The sequence below is a fragment of the Manihot esculenta genome, chromosome 10 (genome assembly GCF_001659605.2).
Source record: "Manihot esculenta cultivar AM560-2 chromosome 10, M.esculenta_v8, whole genome shotgun sequence".
In the NCBI taxonomy this organism is placed as follows: Eukaryota; Viridiplantae; Streptophyta; class Magnoliopsida; order Malpighiales; family Euphorbiaceae; genus Manihot; species Manihot esculenta.
Window position 1 is genome coordinate 13,853,366 of NC_035170.2, and position 22,816 is coordinate 13,876,181.

The following is a 22,816-nucleotide window of genomic DNA, read 5'->3' on the forward strand; positions in this document are numbered from 1 at the left end:
TTAGTTCTAGAATGTTGAATGGGGTTCTTGGTTAGATTGATTGCACTTGTATTATCACATTTAATAGGAATGTGATCAAGAGATACTTCAAAATCTCTTAATTGTTGTTTAATCCAAAGGACTTGACTACAACAAAGACCCGCCGCCACATATTCGGCTTCGGCGGTTGATAGTGCAACCGAATTTTGTTTCTTGCTACACCAAGAAACAAGAGATTGTCCTAGAAGTTGACAAGTACCCGAGGTACTCTTCCTATCAAGAATGCTTCCGGCAACCGAGTAGGAACATAAAGTAAAGGATGAACTTCTAGAATACCATAACCCCAAATGCAATGTGCCATGTAAATATCTAAGAATGCGTTTAACGGCATGCAAATGAGACTCTTTAGGACATGATTGAAAACGTGCACATAAACATACGGAAAACATGATATCCGGTCTAGATGCGGTGAGATATAAAAGGCTTCCAATCATACCTCTATAGAGCTTTTCATCAATAGGCTTACCCTTTTCATCCTTGTCAAGCTTGGTGTTTGTGCTCATTGGAGTTCTACTTGGCTTGCAATTCTCCATTCCAAACCTTTTGATTAGCTCCTTTGTGTATTTGGCTTGGTTGATGAAGATGCCATCCTTAGCTTGTTTGATTTGAAGCCCAAGGAAGAATTTGAGTTCTCCCATCATGCTCATCTCAAACTCGCTTTTCATAACTTTTGAAAACTCTTCACACAAGCACACATTAGTAGCACCAAATATAATATCATCAACATATATTTGTACCACAAGGATGTCATTTTCATGATTTTTGACAAAAAGAGTTGTATCCACTTTGCCTTTTGAAAAACCATTTTGCAAAAGAAAATTACTTAGTCTTTCATACCAAGCTCTAGGAGCTTGTTTTAAACCATATAAAGCTTTAGACAATTTAAAAACATGATTTGGAAAGGCATGATTTTCAAACCCCGGAGGTTGCTCAACATAAACCTCCTCCTCAATAAAACCATTTAAAAAGGCACTTTTCACATCCATTTGAAAGAGATTAAAATTCATGTATGATGCATATGCAAGCAAGATTCTAATGGCTTCTAATCTAGCTACGGGGGCAAAAGTTTCATCATAGTCTATGCCCTCCTCTTGGTTATAGCCTTTAGCTACCAACCTAGCTTTGTTCCTTATGATATTGCCATCTTCATCAAGCTTGTTTCTAAACACCCATTTGGTGCCTATGGTGGGGTGATGTTTTGGTCTAGACACTAAGGTCCAAACCTTGTTCCTTTCAAATTGGTTGAGTTCTTCTTGCATAGCAAGAACCCAACTCTCATCACCAATAGCCTCATCTATAGATTTAGGTTCTATATGAGATATGAATGCAATATTATTACATACATGTCTAAGAGAGGATCTAGTAGTTACCCCTTGTGATGTATCACCAATTATTTGATCCTTGGGGTGATCCTTCTTGTAGGCCCAATCCTTTGGCAAGTCATGTTGGACTCCTTGACTTTGTGTAATTTGCATTTGTTGCTCTTGAAGTCCAACTTCATCTTCCTTTGCCTCTATTGAATCCTCCTTGGGTTGACATTGATCTCCATGAGATTGAGGATCTTCAATGGTCAACTCATCAAGGTTACCTACAAGATCATCATCACAAGATACCTCCTTTCTAGAAGCAAAGGGATTAGATTCATCAAAAACAACATGCATTGACTCTTCAACTATCAAGGTTCTTTTATTGAATACTCTATATGATTTACTAGAGATAGAGTATCCTAGGAAGATACCTTCATCGGTTTTGGAGTCAAATTTGCCTAGATTATCCTTATTGTTTAATATGAAGCATTTGCAACCAAAAACTCTAAAATAACTAACTCTAGGTTTCCTTCCATTCCAAAGCTCATAAGGAGTTTTATTTAGGAGAGGTCTAATTAAAACTCTATTTGAAACATAACAAGCCGTATTTATGGCTTCCGCCCAAAAATAAGTAGGTAAATTATACTCTCTTAACATAGTCCTCCCCATATCTAAAAGAGTTCTATTTTTTCTTTCAACAACACCATTTTGTTGGGGAGTCCTAGGAGATGAAAAATTATGAGTGATTCCTAACTTATTGCAAAAAGTTTCAAATTTTTCATTTTCAAATTCTCTACCATGATCACTCCTTATAGAAGAAATTTGAAAACCCTTTTCATTTTGAACTTTCTTTGTAAAACTTTTAAAAGCATCAAAACAATCATCCTTATGAGCAAGGAACACAACCCAAGTATACCTAGAGTAGTCATCAACTATAACAAATCCATAATGCATGCCACCAAGACTAGCTACTCTAGTTGGACCAAATAAATCCATATGCAAGAGTTGCAAAGGTCTAGAAGAGATTACCTTATTAATAGCTTTAAAGGAACTCTTAACTTGCTTACCCATTTGACATGCATCACATACTTTGTCCTTTTCATATTTGATCTTTGGAAGACCATCAACTAGCTCATCTTTGCTCAAATTTTTGAGGAGATCCATGCTAGCATGAGAAAGCCTTCTATGCCAAATCCAAGAGTTATCACTAATAGACACAAAGCACTTCATATCTTGGTTAGTCATAGCTTGTAAGTCAATAAGATAAATATTCTCAACTCTTTCACCAACAAACAATATTTTGTTATCCAACATTCTAGACACAAAACATGATTTTGGCTCAAAGATAACTCTACAACCTTTATCACATAATTGACTCACACTTAACAAATTATGCTTCAAACCATCAACTAATAGAACTTTATCAAGAATAGGAGAGTTTTCCTTACCGACTTTACCTATACCAACAATTTTACCTTTTCCATTGTCTCCAAAGGTTACTTGTCCACTTCCGTCTTTCTTTTCAAGAGAGATGAAGTGATTTGAGTTTCCGGTCATGTGCCTTGAACATCCACTATCTAGATACCATTTGCTTTCAATTTTTGAGGATTTCAAGCGCACCTAAAAGAAAGAATTCAAACACTTTTAGGTACCCAAATGTACTTGGGTCCTTGGGGGTTAGTCATTCCACTATCCAATTTCCATATGCTACCATATCCAAGATGCAATTTTCTAATAGAGCACTTATAGTTGGTGTGACCAAACTTGCCACAATAGTGACAATGACCATTGAACCTTCTTACTCTAGGTCCATAGGTGAGTGAGTGTGTTTGAGTTCTCATGTGGCCATTTCTCCTTTGCTTATTAAAAGCATGTGAGCAAGAGATATGATTAGAGTGGTGATTTTGTGAACTAGAAGTGTGTGTTCTATAATGATCATTTCTCTTATATGCAAATTGCCTAGGTGTGTGTCTTATATGAGTGTTGTAACTAGTGGATTGGTGTACATGTGCATTCCTTGTAGGTGCATTCCTCATAGACATATCGCTACTAGAAACTTTAGGCACATTTCCATTTGAGCTAGAAACCTTAGGTTCATGTGAGTTGGTAGCTTTAACAAAAACGGTTTTAGAAAAATTTGCTTGAGTTGATTTATCATAGCCAAGGCCATACTTGATGCTAGGAGACCTTTGAGAGTCTAAAATCTCATAAAGTTTGTCCTTGCCTTTTAAAAATTTTGAAAGAGAATTTTTCAACTCAAGGATTTCATTTTTCAAATTTTTATTTTCTAGTGAGAGCTCATCTAAGGATTTTTGTAAAGAATCATTTGAGGGTAAAGGTTCCTTAAGTGAGTTCTCACTTTCCTTTTTAAAGCTAGCTAACTCACATTTCAAAATTTTACTTTTCCTATGACTCTTTTCAAGCTCATCATTCATCAATTTTAAAGCACCTACAAGTTCATCATATGAAAACTCAACATCATCATCATTTAAAGTAAAGTCATCAAGAGTAGTTACCTCATCGGAGCTTTCCTCTAGAGCCATGAAGCACATGTTGGCAATTTCATCACCAACTTCCTCTTCTTCGGAATCACTTGACTCATCCCATGTTGCTTTGAAGGCCTTCTTCTTGAACTTCTTGATAGGCTTCTTCAACTTGGGACAATCCACTTTGTAGTGACCCGGCTTATTACATTCATAGCAAATGACTACTTCTTTTTTGCTTGATTCACCCTTTTCCTTTCTAAAATTCTTCCTTGGGATGAACCTTTTATTTTGGAGAAGCAACTTCCTTATTCTCCTAGTTACCAAGGCCAATTCTTCCTCACTTATCTCTTCTTCTTCCTCACTAGTATCTTCGGAGGCTACCCTTAGAGCAATGTTCTTTTTCATCTTGCTAGGTTCCTCCACTTGCTCTCTCTTTAGAGTCATCTCATAGTCAATGAGATTCCCCAAGAGTTCATCCAATTGCACTTTGGTCAAGTCTTTGGCATCCTTTAAGGAAGTTACCTTTGGTAGCCATTCTTTAGGTAGACATCTTAGGATTTTCTTCACCAACTCTTCATTTGTGAATGTCTTCCCAAGAGATTTCATCCCTCCAATGATCTCAATGAACCTATCATACATTTGGCTAATAGTTTCATCGGATTTCATCTTGAACAACTCATATTGATAGATGAGGGATTCCATCTTGTTTTCCTTGACTTGATTGGTACCTTCATGAGTGACAACCAAAGCATCCCAAATTTCCTTGGCGATGGACTTCATGCATACTTTGTTGTATTCACTTCTACTAAGAGCACAAAACAAGATGTGAATGGCTTTGTCATTGAGGGCTACCCTTCTCTTCTCTAGCTCACTCCATTCACTCTTAGGTTTTTGCTCTTGGTTTCCATCAATGAATCTTGTGGGAAAGAAAGGCCCATTCTCTACAATGTCCCACAAATCAACTCCTTCCGATTTAAGGAAATAATACATTCTATTTTTCCAATATAGAAAGTCATTTCCATCAAAGAAAGGTGGTCTCACAACCGATTGACCTTCTTGAGAATTGAGGGCTGCCATTTGATTTTTACTCCAAGATAATTATATCTTCAAGAAAGGGAGACTTAGCTCTGATACCACTTGTTGTCCCTTGAGGCAACCCAAGAGGGGGGGTGAATTGGGTTTATAAAAAATTTAATGACAAAGACAAGAAATTAGAAGAGAATGGGGAAGAGAAAAATCAACACAAAGATTTATAGAGGTTCAGCTATCCAAGCCTACGTCCTCTCCTCAAGGTCCACTTGAGAGTTCAACTCCACTATCAAATCTTCTTTGGGTGAAGATCAAAACCCTTACAATCTTAGAGTAAGCCTTTGCTCTTTACAAATCTCTTTTTTTTCACTCAAGAGCAATTCTTTGCTCAATGCCACACTCACAACAATAGAATCTCTCAATCAACCTTTACTCACTCAGAAAAGCCAACCAATTACAACTCAAAACAAGCTTTCAAGAAATCAATGCTTTGGCTCAAGGTTTTGAGAGAGAGAGAATGAAAAATGCTGTAATCTCAATAAATATTTGCTTAGATGGTTGTTGTTACCTCACAACAACAAAAACAAGTTGCATTTATAGTTCTATCATAAATATGACCGTTGGGGTGCATTAAATGCTAATAAAGCCGTTTATGTTCAGAAATAACCGTTATACCGTGTCCAGAAAAATTCAGGTTCGGCGGCCTAAGCTTAGAGTTCGGCGGCCGAACCATTTGAGGTGAAGAAACTATTCCTTTAAAAAAGAACTTTCGGCGGCCTAAAGTCAGAGTTCGACGGCCGAACTTGGGTGACTTTCGTCTCTGTTCCTCTCTTTCGGAAGCCGAACTTTTGGCTTCGGAGGCAGATTTAGAACAAACTTTCGGCGGCCGAAGGTTAAAAGTTCGGCGGCCGAAAGTGCGGGACTTTCGTCTCTGTCCCTCACTTTCGGAAGCCGAAGGTTGCACTTCAGGGGGCTGGTTGAAAATCCACTTTCGGCGGCCGAAAGTCAATGTTCGGCGGCCGAACCTATGGGACTTTCGTTTCTGTCCCTCACTTTCGGAAGCCGAAGGTTGTGTTTAGGGGGCACAAAAATTCTTCTTTAAATCTTTGAAAAATCATAACTTAGGCTATAAAAATCCATTTTTCAATCCGTTTGAATATTTGTAACCTATATTTTTAGATCTTTCATTTTGATGAAAAATATTTTCAAAATCACTTCTTTTGGAAAATTTCATTTTGGTCCCTGAAAGTCAAGTACTTCAAAAAAGTGGCCATATCTAAAAGAACTTTTAGAAATGAAAGAACCCTTGAGCCATCACAATTAATTACTTGAAATTCACAATGAATAAAATGACAAGCATAATAAATAAAAATACTTTATGATCCCTTTCTCGTAGTATGCTTCCAAAATTGGTACTTTTCACTTTTGTGATTGAAGCAATATCATTTGTTTCAATAAGGGACCTGCAAGCTCAATACAAACACTCTTGGAAATAATTAGTAGCACATCAATTGTTTATTAATCATCAAAACAAGGATTAGGACATTTAGGTCCAACAGATCTATTATATCTCTAATCAATCAATATAATTACTAATATAAATAATTAAACAATTATAACTAAATTACAACTAGAAAATGTTACGATAAATTTTTGAGAAGTTAATTAAGTATGGAGTAAGAAAATTCATATTAAAACGCCACAAGGTTGAATTTTAATAAGTTGCTAATTTTAGAGGTACAACAAATTAATTATCTTTGTAATGAAGAACAGAAATCCTCGTTAGAGAGAAAAATAATAAATCTTTATTTATTAATTTATTTTTTTAGTATACAAAATAAATATTATTTATAGATAAATATCTCTTAATCTTAATTGAAATAGAAAACAAAATAAATCCATTAAAATAGAAAAATAAGATAAATTCTAGTTGAAATATAAAACCTTAAGGTAATTTCATTTAAATAAGAAAAACTATATCTAATTCTATTAATTTAACTTTTAATCCATACGAAATTATAAAAAATATCAAAATATATTAAAATATCTTACATATAAATTTTCAAATGTAAATAAATGATGGTTGAAAATAGACTCACAAATTTTAAGTAAATAAATTTTTTCTTTGTTTTTTTTTAAATATAATATTCAATATAAATACTCAAATTTTTCTTTATTTTTTATAATTTGAAACATTTTATATTAAATTTTTAAAAAGCGAATACTTCAAAGTACAACTTGTTATAAGAGAATGTGTCATTCTCATACTCAAAATTTTTGAAATTTTATAGTTTTTGAAAATAATAAAATTGTTCTCTTCTAATTTAGTCGATTTATAAAAATCTAATAGAGCCAACAAAAACTAAAACAATCAATTTTTATTGTTTTTCAATAAATTATTTATATTTAATTATTGTGATTTCTTGTAAGTTCATGCAATTTTAATTTAGGTATCAAATATGCTAATTCTAATTAGTACAAAGATACAACTATTCCTGATTATAATTATATAATTCCAAGTTGAGAACTTTTAGTATTCATTGTAAGAAAAAAATTTAAATATATTCTTACAAAATCATTCAAAATCCTACTTTTAAAATGGAAACTTTTATTTTTAATTCCAAACCTTGCACCTCTTTTTGTAATATACATAACCACATATCCATTGGCGTACCCTCTTAATCTCCGCAAGCAGTAAGTGTATTTACTTAAACTGTGGAGGTCCAAATTCCAAAATCCCACAATCCCTAATACCTCAATCAACCCAAAATGAAAAGACAAAAAAAGGGAAAAAAGAATGAATGAATGGAAACTGTTCAGCATTACCTTCTCAACAGATTTCTTAAATTTCAGTTGGATACTTCCAAAAAGCAAAAAAAAAAAAAAAAAGGAAGTTAGATACTAAATCACTAACAAGTATCATTTTTATTGCAATTTACACTGCATTATTGCCAAATCAACATACCATATATCAGAACTAATATCGTTAGTCAACCCGACACCTTTTTAGTTATAATAATATAATCCAGAGTACAAACAGTTGCCTAAAAACAAAAATCAATAATCTCTCAAGTGCAAATAAATACGTGAAACCAAATAACCAAAAAAGAAGTCATTTTCAATAGCAATTTACCCCAGATCAATTCACAGGACTTCTAAATCATGCAAAGACCACGGATATAGATTCAAGTAATGAGAACAGCTGAACCCTGAATAAAAGAAGACCAATTTTCTTTTTTTCCTTAACCACAATAATTACACAACAAATCTCAAAGAGAAGTATTCTTGAATTAAAGAAAAGAAGTATCCTTTTACACAATAAAAACAAATGACCTATCCATCCGCAAAGACATAGTCGACCATCTCACTTCAAGCCTTTTCACAAGGATAAACAACTTTTGTATGCACACACAAACATCTCTATGTACAGATGGAAGCATTTGAAATAGACTACCTTCATGCGACTTGATCATCTCCACAAGCATCATGTTTTTCCACATTGCTTGTCAAGGACAAAAGTTCCATTAGCTCCATCCGATATTCAAGGCCTCGAAGGTAGTGTCCCAAAAGCATACACCTTATGGATAAAAGACAAAAGGAGGAGCAAGTAATAGTATTAGGATTTAAATTAGCTATCTCAAAATGCATGAAATTTACTGCATTAGAACGTTCTCTTTGCCTTGTCTTATGCTTTTATTTGATTTGATTTTGTGGGTTACTGCCTTGATTCTATAACTAATGAGGTATCATTACTGCCACTACATGTTCAATTTGCCTTGTGAAAATGGAAGAGAGAGAGGAGTGAAAATGCAAAGCTTGATACACGAGGAACAGTAAAGAGAGAATACAAATTACTAGACACAAATCATAGGCATATCTACAGAGCTTAATTATAGCATTTAAACACGGCATACATCTCTATGATACCTCCATACTTCCCCAAAACTAGAGCATACATGTCATACGCTCCAAACTTGCTACAAATGTACTCAATTCGAGAACCTATAAGGGATACACAACTACTAAATGGCCATTCAAATGGAACTGGTAACACCACACCCAAGGTTTTAAATAATGGCAGCTACGCAGTAATGTAACGGCCTAATTTACGAGGTCCTCAAGACCTGTTATCCATTACCATGTTATTGTTAGCCATTTTTTGAGTTGTATGGGCGGTGGCCTTTACTTCCATTACTTAACGGTAAATTGTTATTTAATTTAAATAACAGTAATATCAGTAACCTCCAATAGTGCAGCTGTATAAATTGCATGCAAGCAGTGTTTTCTTCATTTCTTTCCGTTCTTTTTGTGTTTCAGCCTTCCACACCTATTGTTTCTATCACATAATTTCAAAATTCAACCAAATGTCTCATTCTTTCTACAATCTCCCTTTAAGCTTAAATCATCATAAAACTCTCTAATTCCCATAGCTAGTTATTGCAGAAGATTAATTTTGCCTTTCTTTTGTTTTTTTGCTATCTCTTTTGATTATTTTATGTATCTTAATTGTGCATCTTATGCTTACTATAGTATATCTATAATATGTTTTTAATTGATGTATTTAAGTTTATTATATAGTTCTACATATAAACTTTGTAAATTTTTTAAAAGAATTTTGATAGCGCTTGCTTGTTACTGTTACATTATGTTAGATGCAAGCTTGTTCCTAATACCCGTGATTGAGAATAAAACCATTGAGACACCCTAAATCAATCTTCCGTTTGATAAGATGACAGTCCACCTTTATAGGTTTCATTCTTTCGAGAGAAATTGAACTTGACGCACTATGAAGAACTACTTGATGGTTGCATATCCAATTGTTTAAATTCACCACATTTGAACTCTTGAAGAAGTTGCCTTAACTAGATAAGTTCCCAAGTGGTTAAGGTTATAGCTCGATATTCTACTTCACCACTTCACCTAGCTACTACATCTTGCCTTTTACTCTTCCAGAATGATAGATTTCTTCAAATCATCACAAAATATCCCAACGTAGGAAGGCCTTCCATTAGGGGGAGAATTTGCCCAATTTGCATCAAAATATACAATAATCTAATAATAACCTGTGTATTCATAGAATAGACCTTATATGAGTTCCTTTGAAATATCTAAAAATGGGTACTACTGCATCCCGAGGACTACTACATGGAGCTCAAAGAAATTGACTCATCACATATTGAACAAAAGACATGTTTGTTCAAGTGATTGTGAGGTAGTTGAGTTTACCAACTAATCAATGATATCTACTAGGATCTTCTAAATCCCAGTATCCAGGGATGAGTTTGACATTTAAATAAGGTATCCAGATGCTTGTAGTCTAACATGCCACTATCGTCCAGCATGTCAAAAGCATATCCTTTTTGTGAAATGACAATGCATGTCTTGGACTGTGCTACCTCAATCCCAAAAGATACTTCTTCCCTAGATCTTTTGTGTAGAAGTGGTTAAACAAATATTTGAGTTGAGACTTGAGAGATCCCATCATGATCACTATTTTTTATGACAATGTCAACAACACAGATTAATAGATAAATGCATTTATTATGACCATTATAACGAAAGAATACTGCATGATCAACTTCTATGTGAATCATTCGAAATTGTTGAACTTCAGTACTGAATAGCCAAACCATGCTCTTGGAGAATGTCTAAAGCCATATAGTGACTATCATAGACCCCATACCAAGCCAAACTCCTCCGAAGCAACAAACTTTGGTAGTTGCTCCATATACACCTTCTCAACCTACTTCTCATGCAAAAGGAGAATTTCTACTATTCAACTAAAGAACTAGCCAGAGATGGAATGCTGCTAAGAATATTCTTGTGTATTGTCACTACATAGTACTTTGATGTTAACACCAAATTGTTTTGCAAATCTCGGCACAAAAATTTAGAAAATAAAATATAATTCAGAATAGTTTTCATTAAAAATAGCCAAGTGCAACCATAATTGTCATAAATAGAAGTGACAAAATAATGAAAACCCATAAGTGAATTGGACAACTAGGACCCAAAATATTAGAGTGAACTCAAAAGCACAAGTAGCTGAATGATTTGCTTCAGAAAAGAAGTATGAGTGTGTTCCTTTGATAAGACTCACATTCTAAGAGATAGGAGAGAGACTATGTTGAATTCTCTAGTTAGACATCGTATCACGGGCCTGTTGACTGGAAATTCTCCTCCAGCAACCAGAATCTTCCCCTTGTTTTTATTTCTGCAACGTTTGGAAGAACCTATGGTGAAGATTGATCAGAGAAAAAAAAGGCTCAAAGGAGAGGGAGCTCTTACACCTCAAGACTCAATAGGGAGAGTCTCAGATCTCTTAAGAATTTAGGAATAATATGTTTGTCCCTTATTGCTGGAATTGATCTCCTTTAAGTAGGGATCCAATGAAATAGGAATCCTACTGAAATAAGGATAATAAATTCTACTAGCATTAGAGTTTGTCCTACCAAAGAAATTTAAAAATAGAGAACTGAATGGAAGTAAATATGGAATAAACTAAGTAAATCTAGACTAGCAAGGACTCTATTTGCCACATCAGCTATCCATCAGATTCCTGTCCTGCCTCTGATACTGTTATGAAACCAGGTTCTTGTTTACAGAAAAGAACAGAAATCAGGGAGGAGATAGAGAAAGAATAGAAGAATAGAGAAAAGAAGGAATTCTGCATTTGTTATTAACTTTTGGTATATCCTGAAGCAAGTACAACTCTCCTATTTATACTAATTCCTACTTGTTAGTTGTAACAGAATAACCACTCTACCATTACAGTCAGCTCATCTCCTTTTAGTCTACTCATCCCCTATTCATAACATTCGCCACCTCTTGAAACCATTCTTGTCCTCAAGAATGAGCAAGGGAACTGACCATGCTTCTTCAATCTGACCAGCTGCCCCTATTTATGAATAGAAAAATTGGAAATAGAGGCAGTATATCACTCTTCTTGGTATTTTTTTTTTTCAACTTCAATGCAAAAATCTCCCTCGGCAAAATGGCATTTTCTTCTTCTGCCTCCACATTTCAAATGCATTCTCTTTGAGTGTTGCATGCTTAGATGACCAGAACTCCAATATACCATTCCCAAAATTCCAAGACACTTTTCTATACCCATCTTCTCCCCAAACTTTTGCATCTCCTTGATTTGAAATATTCCCAACAAAAATAACATTCTTGTTTTCAAATACTACAACAATTTCAACATCAAGAAGACTAACTTTAAGATCATTTTCAGTAACAAAACAAAACCCAATTTCTCTCCTTGGTGAAGACCCCTTCTTCAAAGTGTTACAATCAACAAGTCCCACCCTCTTCCCATGTATTTCTTCTGAAATGTTCCCAAGCTCCAACTCTTGAGATTTTGAATCTACAAAAGATACTTCAGAAAAGTACTCATTCTCAAAAACCTGATTATTCTCATTATTTTTACCATTGACATCAGTAGGTTCTTTGCCTTCCAAAGTAACTGATTAAAGTGTAAGCAATATTTTATAAATTCCATCAGAATTAGAAGGGTTTCCCAAACTACCTTGATGCATCGGGTGAGGGCTAAATAATTCCTTAGGAGTGTGTAATAGCCCTTTGCTCTCAAATCCTCTGTCTTCCATTCCTTTATTTTCTTCTTTAGGCATTTCTTTTTCACTGCTTAAGATTCCCTTATCCTCATCCCCCATTATGATATTTATAAAGGCACACAATTCCTCCCGTAATGCATTTTGCTGTTTGGTGTACTGCCTCATATTCTCCTCTAGTCCATTCATACTTTCTCTGAGTCGCTTAGCATTCTTCTACTCGTTTTCTTTGAAACTCTTTATTTATTCCTCTAATTGTGCTTGCCTTTCCATCACTGTTATAGCCATAATTCCACCAATTCAAATTTCAAGAAAATAATGGAAGGATTTCAAAAAATGAAGTATAAAGTTGAACAAGAAAAGCCAGACAAACCCTGATTCCTAGGTTCTTGGAAAGGGAAGATCAGAAACAGGAAAATATAGGGATAAAGAATAAGAATTTCAGGAAAGAGAGAAAGAAGGAAAGAGTATTTTGCAGAAGAAAAGAAATACAGAATCACTATTTTAGGGATTTTTTTTTTGAAACTTCCAATTTGTCAAAAAGGGGGGAAAAAACCTAATTTGAGGGTTCCTGGAGAAGGAAGAAAAAATAGAAAAAGAAATCTGGATTTCAAGAAAGAAAGAAAGAAGGAGATCGGATTCTGTGAAGAAGAAAGAAACAATACTTCGATACAGAAAAGAAGAGAAACAGAAAGGGAAGAAATTTCCGAGAAGGAAGGAAAGAGTTAGAACAAGAGAAGGAAGAAGAAAAAGAGAGAGAAGGAGAAAGAAATCTTAGGAAGATGAGGAATAGAAAGAGAGAAATAGAAGGAAGAAAAAGAGAAGAAAACCTAGAATTTAGGCCTCCAAATCGTTTGCTCTGATACTATCTGTCATGAAACCAGGTTCTTGTTTACAGAAAAGAACAGAAATTAAGGAGGAGATAGAGAAAGAAAGGAGAGAAGGAATAGAAGAATAGAGGAAAGAAGGAATTCTGCATTTGTTATTAACTTTTGTTATATCCTGATGCAAGTACAACTCTCCTATTTATACTAATTCCTACTTGTTCGTTGTAACAGAATAACCACTCTGCCATTACAGTCAGCTCATCTCCTTTTAGTCTACTCATCCCCTATTCATAACAGATACCTTTTGCCAATGAATGCATCAACAACATCAGACTAGATACCAAATTTTGTAGTTTAAAGAGATTTAGATTATCCACAATGGCAAAGTGAACTAGGGGAAGTAGTGGAAGCAAATGCAACAAGAGATTTTGAAATGGTGAAGTAATACAATCCTTGTAATCTCATCCTTGGCCAATCAACTTCCATGTGACTCGGTCCTAAACAAGACTAGAATCATCTATGAAGGTTATAGAATAATCAAGGTGTTTGGTTAAGTTGCTAATGGAGATCAAGTTGTAAGGGCAACAGGAGTAAACACGACTTAGATTAAATACAGGGGAAACGACATGCCTCCCTACTCCAATCAAGAGAATTGAAGAAGAAACATAAGAGAAAAGACTTCAATTATCAGCAAGATGACCAGGAGCATTAAAATAAAGAATACATAAAGATTGAGATAAGCAACGAGAGATGACTGTTGTTTTGTGGACATACTATAGAGATTGAGTATATTCAGCTCCATCTGAGGTAATAGACTAATCTGAACATACCATCTTATAAGTCATAAAAAAGGCCATTGGGAGTTGTAACCTGCAGTGACTAGCGATTGGATATTTTGAAAAGCCATTGATGATACTCAAACTTGAAGGAAATCATGAACCACTAAAGCTTCACCCTTCAACTGCTTCAGTTTACCAAAAGAATACTCCTGGACTAGTAGGCCAAGAACATAAAAGAGGAGGAATTGAGATAGTACAGAGAAAACAAGCGACACAAAGGCCATGTTGCCCCAAACTAAGGTTCCCAGAGATTGGTGAGGTGATCATAGTAAAATGAGCAGAAAAAGGTGGCTGAATACGGCTGATGTGCCAGTGCATGGATCTAGCCAGAAAAATATCAAGTGGTGCATGCATGTTTACTCACAAATTTCCCATATTGGGGTTCCTCTGGTGTATAGGCTTTCCAAGGGCAAGGGGGATGAGATTCAAAGCACTTTCTACTTGCCTGCTACAACTAAGGCAACAGATTTCTTCTATGTAAAAATGGCTTAAGCTAGAGAAGAGAATGGAGTAAGGACCTCTAACCCATCATTAATCCCATGTGAAAATAAAAGAGCCAGATGAGTGAAAATGCAAAGCTTAATTATTCCCTCAAGAAAATTGGGAATTTATATAGATCACAAGATACAGAAAAGGATAAATACAAATTAGGAAGTGTCTAAAATCATAGCAGAATATCTACAAATCTTCATAATAGTATTTAAACATGGAATAAATCTCTGAAAAATCCAACAGGCCTGATCCTATATTTTCATTTATTTTATTTTATTTTATCTGCAGATTAATGTGTTGATTCTATACTTAATTGCTTAAAGTTTTCAGGGCGATGAAACAAGCTTAAGCTCTTCTATGTGCAACTGACGTACTTAAATGATTTTTAAAAAAAAAATTTAACACCTTAGGGGGGAGTTGTAGTAATATTGATTATAGTATTTCAAAACAAAGTTAACAAGTCTTTCAAAACAAAGTTAACAAAATGCTCCAATGGTTTAGAATGTATTTAAAAAAAAAAAAAAAAGCATGTTCCACCATTCAAATCTAACCTACTGCAATTTAGATATATCAATTCATGCCCCAACAAATGCCAAGAAATATGCAGGTAACCATAAACTATTATCATCAGTGTCCAGCTAGCTAAAGTTTTCCAATTATGAAAGTGAAAAGAGAGAAGAAAAGGGAATGAATGCAGGGAAGAAAATAGAGAATGGATGCGGCCTGGTCTGGAATGAATGCAGGGAAGAAAATAGAGAATGGATGTGGCCTGACCAGAAGAGTAGACGCGCCAGATAGTCCCTTGTTAAAGAAATGAGGGGCTGGAACTGAAGTGAAGTGTTTTCAAGAAGTTCTGCACAATCTTCACTCCCAATATTCCATGTTCCAGTCGATGCATTCTCCGACTGTGGTGGAGCCTTGGAATGCATCTTAGGTGAAAGAGTTGCAAGCAGACCATGGACTACAGAATTGATTACTTCTTTTAATTCCAGGGATGTAGGTTCTGACAACTCGGCTACCTGTTCATTTACAATTGCATTAGCTGAAATTTAATTGTGTGAGATAATGAGAGAGGGGGGAGAGATATTGGCCAAACAGGATAGAAATCACGATAACCATACTAGATACAGAAGATTCATGCTAAAAAATAATGATAAATAAAATCCATGTGCTATTGGGTATGCTAGAGGATTGTAAATCAGGATGAAGAACAGAAATGCTTGTATAAAAATGTGTTGCTGTAACCTGATAGATTGCACTAAGCAGGGCCAACAGTTAAAGCAAAAGCCATATCTTGTCCCTATACATCACCAACATAAATTAGACTAAACTTTAGTAGCATCAGCATGCAAAAATCATTGCAATCAATTTAAAAGATCATAGGAAGCTTAGCAAAGTGAGCTTTCATGCCATTCAGGATAGGTAAGAATTGAAAATATAATCAACATGCTTTAAAAAATGTCAAAGACAATCAAGAAAAGACAATTTTCAAAAGGAAACTTCCACATCATGAACTGCCAGCTGCATTTCAAGTTCAACCTTCTCTGTTTCTCCTTGTAGAGAGTAGGAGACATCAAGAAAATTTTTCAGGTAAAAAAATGTCATCACATGAAAACATCTCTCATATGTTGACTCCTTAGCATGCCAAAAAAGAAAAAAAAAAAATGGGGAAAAAGAACCCTTTACAACAGGATGTTATTAATACTAGCATTATTAGCCAGTAATCACGAACTTTATGTAATGCCTGCAACATCTGCATATGACAGTAGCACATCATTATAGGCAAAAAATCTGCAATTTAGAAAAAATTTAGCAAAAACTTTAACCAAAAGAGAAAGCTCTAGAGATTAAAACCTTTTCTGGTTGTAGTGATCTTAAGTAGTCCAGTAACTCATTCTTTTCTTCACCAACAAACTGTTGCATCTGAAGAGCAGCACTTCTCCTCTTGGCTTCATGCAGTTCCTTTGACAAACAACAAAAGAATTGTCAGGATACATCCTGACCATAACATGGACTATTAAGAACAATAACTTGATGGGAAAAAGAAAGAGTATTGGAATATTCACATCCTACAGTTTAAGTGAGGAAAAAATATTGAAACCAGCAAGGCACCAGAAAGAGTATTGGAATATTCATATTGTAGAAAATACTGCATGTAAATACATGTATCAATTTTATAATGGTAAAGCCCCCATCCAAAAATATAAATAAATACATAATATTCCAACCTAGCCATTGATGAGCATGCATCTGAAAATCAATCAACAAATAATAACTACCATTAAAAGGTCTCGATGAGGGGAAAAATAAAGAATAAGAAACACACTCTAAATGGAAATCATATTCCCTACACCTTTTGACCCTCGCATATATAGTTCCAGCACCCAAACCAAGAGGGTGTTTATCATAGGTTATAAGCTCATCAAACTAGCTTACAAGCTCTAAAAATAAGCTCACCCGTTTGTTTAGAATATTTTTTGAATTCATAAATTAAAAAAAAAAAATTGGGGGTACCAGCTATCCATTTTTGTATTTATAAGCACTAAACTTAAAAGCTGGTTTGACTAAGCAAATAATATATTGCCCCCCACCTTCAATACATACCTCATTTCATATCTTTTTTAGTAACTTTACTAATAAATGTGTTTATAAATTACTTATTATGAAACATGACAATTATTTATCAGCCACTTATAAGCATTTTAACCAAACATAAAATTGCTTAAAAATTTGTAATTGCTTATAAGTTGCAAATAGCTTATAAGCACTAAGTGGTTATAAATTAAGCCAAACACCCTCCAAGAAAGCTCAATTCTATCTGCTAAATCCTAAAAGCAATTGTGTGATGCTCATATTTGATAAAGGAAAATACTATAATATCTATATTCAATTTCCCGTTTCAAAATAAAGAGAACAAGTCCACCTTGACTGATAATTATGCAAGGGGAGGAGAGGAATTCTAAAGGGATAAAGAATGAACTAAAGTTAAAAGTACAAAACCTTAACAAGTTCTCTTCTTCTTCAGTAAAACAAGAATTTTTGCATTAATATAAACAAATAAATCAAACTAAAAAGATATGGATAAGGTGAGTACTTAGAAAAGGAAGAGAAAAAATGTTTAAAAAAAGGCTTCTTCAAAAAGAATCTAACAACTCAATATTATACATAAATATAACAAGAAATGGAATGGTTTGGCATACACACAAACTTCAATGCTCAATAGACAAGTAATTGGTTAACTATGGGTTAACTAGCATTGCTAAGGTGCCTGCAAGGCTCGCAAGGGTCCAATGCCCAATCCTAACACCCCTATAGAAGAAAGCTGAGAAACTTTTAATAAGCACTCAACTTATGCACCTAGGTGAGCAATTTACTAAAAGGGGTGCCTTCTTTATTTCCATCTCCGGCAAGCACTTACATAGGCAAAAGAACACTAGAACTAGACTTGGAGTTTGCCTAACACTATCTGGTATTGACACAATGAAATCGCAAGAATTAATGTTACCAAGGATAAAAAGTCAAGAACCTCATCAAACTATCACACCCGAGATAGAAGACAATCCATAAACAGTCATACTACTTAAGTCCCTCTATTAGTGTTACCAAGGATAAAAAGTCAAGAACCTCATCAGACTATCACACCCAAGATAGAAGACAATCCATAAAAAGTCATGCTACTTAAGTCCCTCTCGTCGTAACTTGTTTTCAATGTTCTCATTTTCTCCCTCATCTTAATTGCTTATTGGACTCCTTATTTCTTTATTTATCTGAAAATTTTTCCTCATTTTTTAACATAACTGACAATGCTAATGTGGGTCCTTTATTCCAGGATGTTTCTGAGGTTGCCTCCCACCACCACCCCCAAAAAAAAGAGAAGAGAAGAAGACAGTAACAAGCTATCATGCTATTTAGGTCTTCTTTTCCTTGATTGTTACCCTCTATTTCTTGTTTAAAAAAACTACTTATATTATTTAGGTTCTCTATTTCTAAGTTATCTAAATCATTTGTCCCCCCCTCTTTTTCTAATAGGCCATGGGGATTGTTTGTGGATATAAAAAATATAGGGTTTATTTTTGAATGTCCAAAATTTGGGTTTTATTCTATTTTCTAACAAATTATTGTAGAGTTTTCCTAAAGCGGAAAAAGAAATGACATTAATCTGAAGTATATTTTATGCTTATTAATGCTTATTAATGTTTATATTGGTAAGTTTGACAAACTCGTTTGAATAGAGCTATATCTAATGATTTATGATTATTCGATTTTGATTTTAATTTTATTTTTTATTAAATTTTATTTTTCTGAGGCTCATCTCGTTTAGGTACACACCTTGTGCAGGTAACTACAAACAACAAATTTATCCATTTTTACAATTAAGTGCTAACTATTCTTCTTCCTTTTTTTGAAATCAAGTCCCAAAACTTTTAAACTTGCTTGCCACAGGTCCAATCCATTAGTGAATACTACTTTTTTTTTTGCTAGTTAACACTAAAATTACTTTCTTTTTTATTTCAATCCTAATAATTCTAAAAATCACAAGTTGATCCTAAATCTTTTTTCACATTTTTTCCTTCTTTCCTCATAAACCCACACATGCAAACAAATAAAGACCGCATAATCTTTTGGGTCTTCAATATCCATGGAGCCTTTACAACCTCCAACCATGCCACACATATAGGTCACTCATAACAGATATCCTTAAGTAACTTATAATGAGAGATTGGAAAAATCATACTTCTGACTACTTCATTAACTGATGTAAGTTCCTAGAACACACCTTTTTTACAGAAGATAAGCGAGACTGCAAATCAAGAATATACTTTTTGGCTTCAGAGGACATTTCACCGAGGCCTTCAACACTAATATTATCAGATAGATCTGCATGTCTTTTTTCAAATTTGACATTTTTTCCACAATATTGATTTGCTTTTGCATTGTCTACCTCTGTCCCTTGCAAATTAAGTTTAGAATTTTCTGGTGCTTGGTTTTCAATATTTCCCTCATCCACATTGAGGTTTCTCTCAAGGCAAAGCCTATACTCAGCATTCCGCAATGTATACCTACGATTCAACCAAAAATAAGAATCACCAAAAAAAAAACAATATTGTACAAGAGAAGACTAGTTAAAATATTATTAAGACAGGCTACTGAAAAAGGCATCTGGTACTTCAAGCAATTAAATAATTTCAGATGAAAATGGCATTACTAACTCCTTGCTTTTAGATTGATGAGATCTGGAAATAAAGCCTTGTTCAAAATGCAAGAAACCCCATTTTTGTGAGCTAAATCCCAAAGACAATTGATGGCCCATAAACAGCAATGGATCGATCTATTCCGACTTTGAAGATAGAGGGGTGTGAACAAAATAGATCAAGTGTAATAATTACAGTATGAATATACCCAGTCATCATTGAGGAGACTAATAACTTGGAGAGGGGTTCCCATAAAGACTCAATGAAAACTTTAAAGCGATCAGATGGAAGTAAGCCCAACATCCCAGAGATGGTCCTCTTCATAGCATCCAAGGTAGTAGGCGGAACGTCTCTCTGAATAAGACTCACATCCAGTGGTTCTATCTCTTGTATCAAATCTGAGAGAACTGATTTCTGAAGGAACAAACACCCAGAATCATTGGAAAGAATAATGACTAAAAAGGATGGGCAGTTGTAAATGCAATATGCATATCAGTTTCCTAGTTTTTGATAATTGTCTTCCCATGAAACTATCAGGACCCATTGATGACAAAAAAAGCCATAGGGGCATTGGTCAATCTTCAATTAGGTTGCATCTAATGTACACGCAGTGAAAAGAAAACCCAACAAAAGCCAAATAAAAATGTCAGCATATGAAACAAACGGCATCTAACTCATACCACTCGTGGACCCTGTTCTAATTTCGAAGATTAATGCAGCAATCTAGGATTGCTAATACGAATGCAGTTTTAGGATCTAGAAAATTCTGAAATTAGTTTTATTTATTTCTCTAGCTAAAAAGTGTCCACAAATATGTACACAGTATACTTGTATATGGGTACATGTGCATACATGCAAACACAAACGTGCACGCACACAATTCAGAAGGTTCAATCCTATGGCATTCCATAAAAGAGAAACAAAGGGAAAAAAGTTTAAGCATATGGCATTGCTTTTGACTAACCATCGGGAGGTTATCACCTTCATAAACATTTTCTAGAATAAATGGCTTAACATTCAACAATTTTAATCCTACAGCAATCCTTTATCCACAAACCAACTCTTGATTATGGACGTTAAAAACTTAACATTTTATTGAATGCCACTTTGGTAAGTTTTCTGATGTTCTCAGGTGCCCACTACTGATGGAGATTTATGTCCAAACTGAAGTTTCTTAGGTTTTCCACAGTGCAGGTATCCACACCCAATCTTTTGCCAATACGTAAAGAGGAATTCCATTACTTGAAGTATAATTCAGATTGAATTGTACAGTTCAACCAATTTATAGCACCAGCAACAAATATCCCCAGTAAAGACAATGAAGATTCTTCATGTATGCTTTCAACTACATCCTCTGGCTCATTGGTACTCTATTTCCAGACCCTGAATATGTATACAGGGGTGATGTAGCACAGCGGAGAAAAATAATTTACTCTAGTTAACTAGATTAGATATGCCTCCTGGCCTGAAACAAGTAATAAGGCCATTGCATGTAGCTTTTTTGTCAGAGATTTTGTCCTATATTGATTGAAACTTAAAAGGTGATTTTGACCCAATAAAAAACCTTAAAGGTATGAATATAAGTTAATAAATGAATTCTTCTAAACACCAACGTTTAGAACTAATACTCGAGCGCATCTCACAATAAGTTGGATAGTTAAAGTTTTTATACTGATTAAATGAATCTGAATTCCCTCATGCAGATTGAGACATACAATAACATGTTTATATAACTCCAACCACTTATTAATTTTAAATTAAACAACCGAAAAGTTTCTTAAAAAAGATCAAGTTCATATTTTCAGAAAGTAAATATAAACCATTCTTCTTGAATTTAGATCCAGTTATATACATATTAAATACGAATCATAATATTTGCTCAGAATTAATCAATTTCACACTGCACTAGTCAATAACACAAACTGAATAAATCAGTCCAAACAAAGCCATTTATCGTCATGTCAAATTTCACCGTGTGAAGTCGCAAGCATTCAATATTTCCACTTTGTCACAACTTCCCAAAAACCCATCAATAAGAACACAGTAAACCAATTGAAATTGAAGTAAACTCTACCAGAGACATGAAATACACAAACCCATAACCCTGAATATACATGTATCTATAAACAATTCGATTCAATTCAATTCAATTAAAAGGAATATAAAGACACTAACCTTATCAGTAGAACCTGACTTTCCATCAAAAACGAAATCATCAAAAGAGGGAGAGGAATTGGAGGAAGCAGGGATTAGGGTTCGGATTTTTCTGGGGTTTGAGGTGAGAGTAGCAGTATTAGGAGAAACAGGGAATGAAAGAGAGAAAGAAAGGGGATTGTGGAGATTGGAAGAGGAGAGGAGCTGAGGAGGAGGAAGAGAAGAGAAGAGAAGAGAGGAGGCAAAGGTTGCCATAGAAAACAACCTTAATTTGGAGTCTCTTCTTCTTCTTCTTCTTCGTTCCTCTGCGCAGACCTCTCCGTTTCTGTATGCCAAAAGGGGAAGTGCCAGCCACAATACACTTCTGGAAGAAGACAGAGCCCAAGTGGATGAGCAATGGATGTTGGCCGGACACGTTTGGCAAATGGACTCGAACAGTCAAAATGTAGAAATAGAGTACAATTAAGGGCTGTTTGTTTGAGCAAAAATATTTTCCTCAACTTTTTTTTTTAGGTTTAGAATATTAAAAAAATTAAAAGGAAAATATTTTTTGATAAAACAAAAAATTAAATATTTTTTAAATAAATAAATAATTTTCCTTTTTTATATTTTAAAATTTTTATTAAGATATTTATATATAAATTTATTAATATATTTATTTTTAATTAAAATCAAACAATAAAAAATAAATTACTTTATCAAAAATATATTTTTTAAATACAAATTATTTTTCATAAATAAATATATAGTTTTGTTTCAGAATAAATAAGTTTAATTTAATTTTTTAATTAATTAAATCTTATATTTTGAATAAATTTTAATTTAATATAATATTTTTTAATGATAAAATTTTTTTTTTCAATTTTAAATATAAAAATTC

The 22,816-nt window shown here is 34.1% G+C and overlaps 1 protein-coding gene across 2 annotated transcripts; it reads right to left on the reverse strand.

Annotated features, from left to right (window-relative positions):
• Positions 1-8,075: 8,075 nt before the first annotated feature.
• LOC110608001 lies at positions 8,076-22,376 on the reverse strand. Of its 2 annotated transcripts, XR_006352241.1 has the most exons (7): positions 21,958-22,376; positions 19,991-20,196; positions 19,368-19,650; positions 16,445-16,552; positions 15,836-15,890; positions 15,365-15,609; positions 8,358-8,438 (listed from the first exon to the last, which is right to left on the reverse strand). XR_006352241.1 is itself a non-coding variant. In XM_021747195.2 (6 exons), the coding sequence occupies exons 1-6, from the start codon at positions 22,189-22,191 to the stop codon at positions 8,318-8,320; spliced, it is 1,197 nt and encodes a 398-aa protein (XP_021602887.1). In that variant the 5' UTR covers positions 22,192-22,376; the 3' UTR covers positions 8,076-8,317. The 2 variants fall into 2 exon arrangements, 1 of the variants encoding a protein (XP_021602887.1); XM_021747195.2 differs by lacking the exon at positions 15,836-15,890 and having other exon boundaries at positions 8,076-8,438.
• Positions 22,377-22,816: the final 440 nt, after the last annotated feature.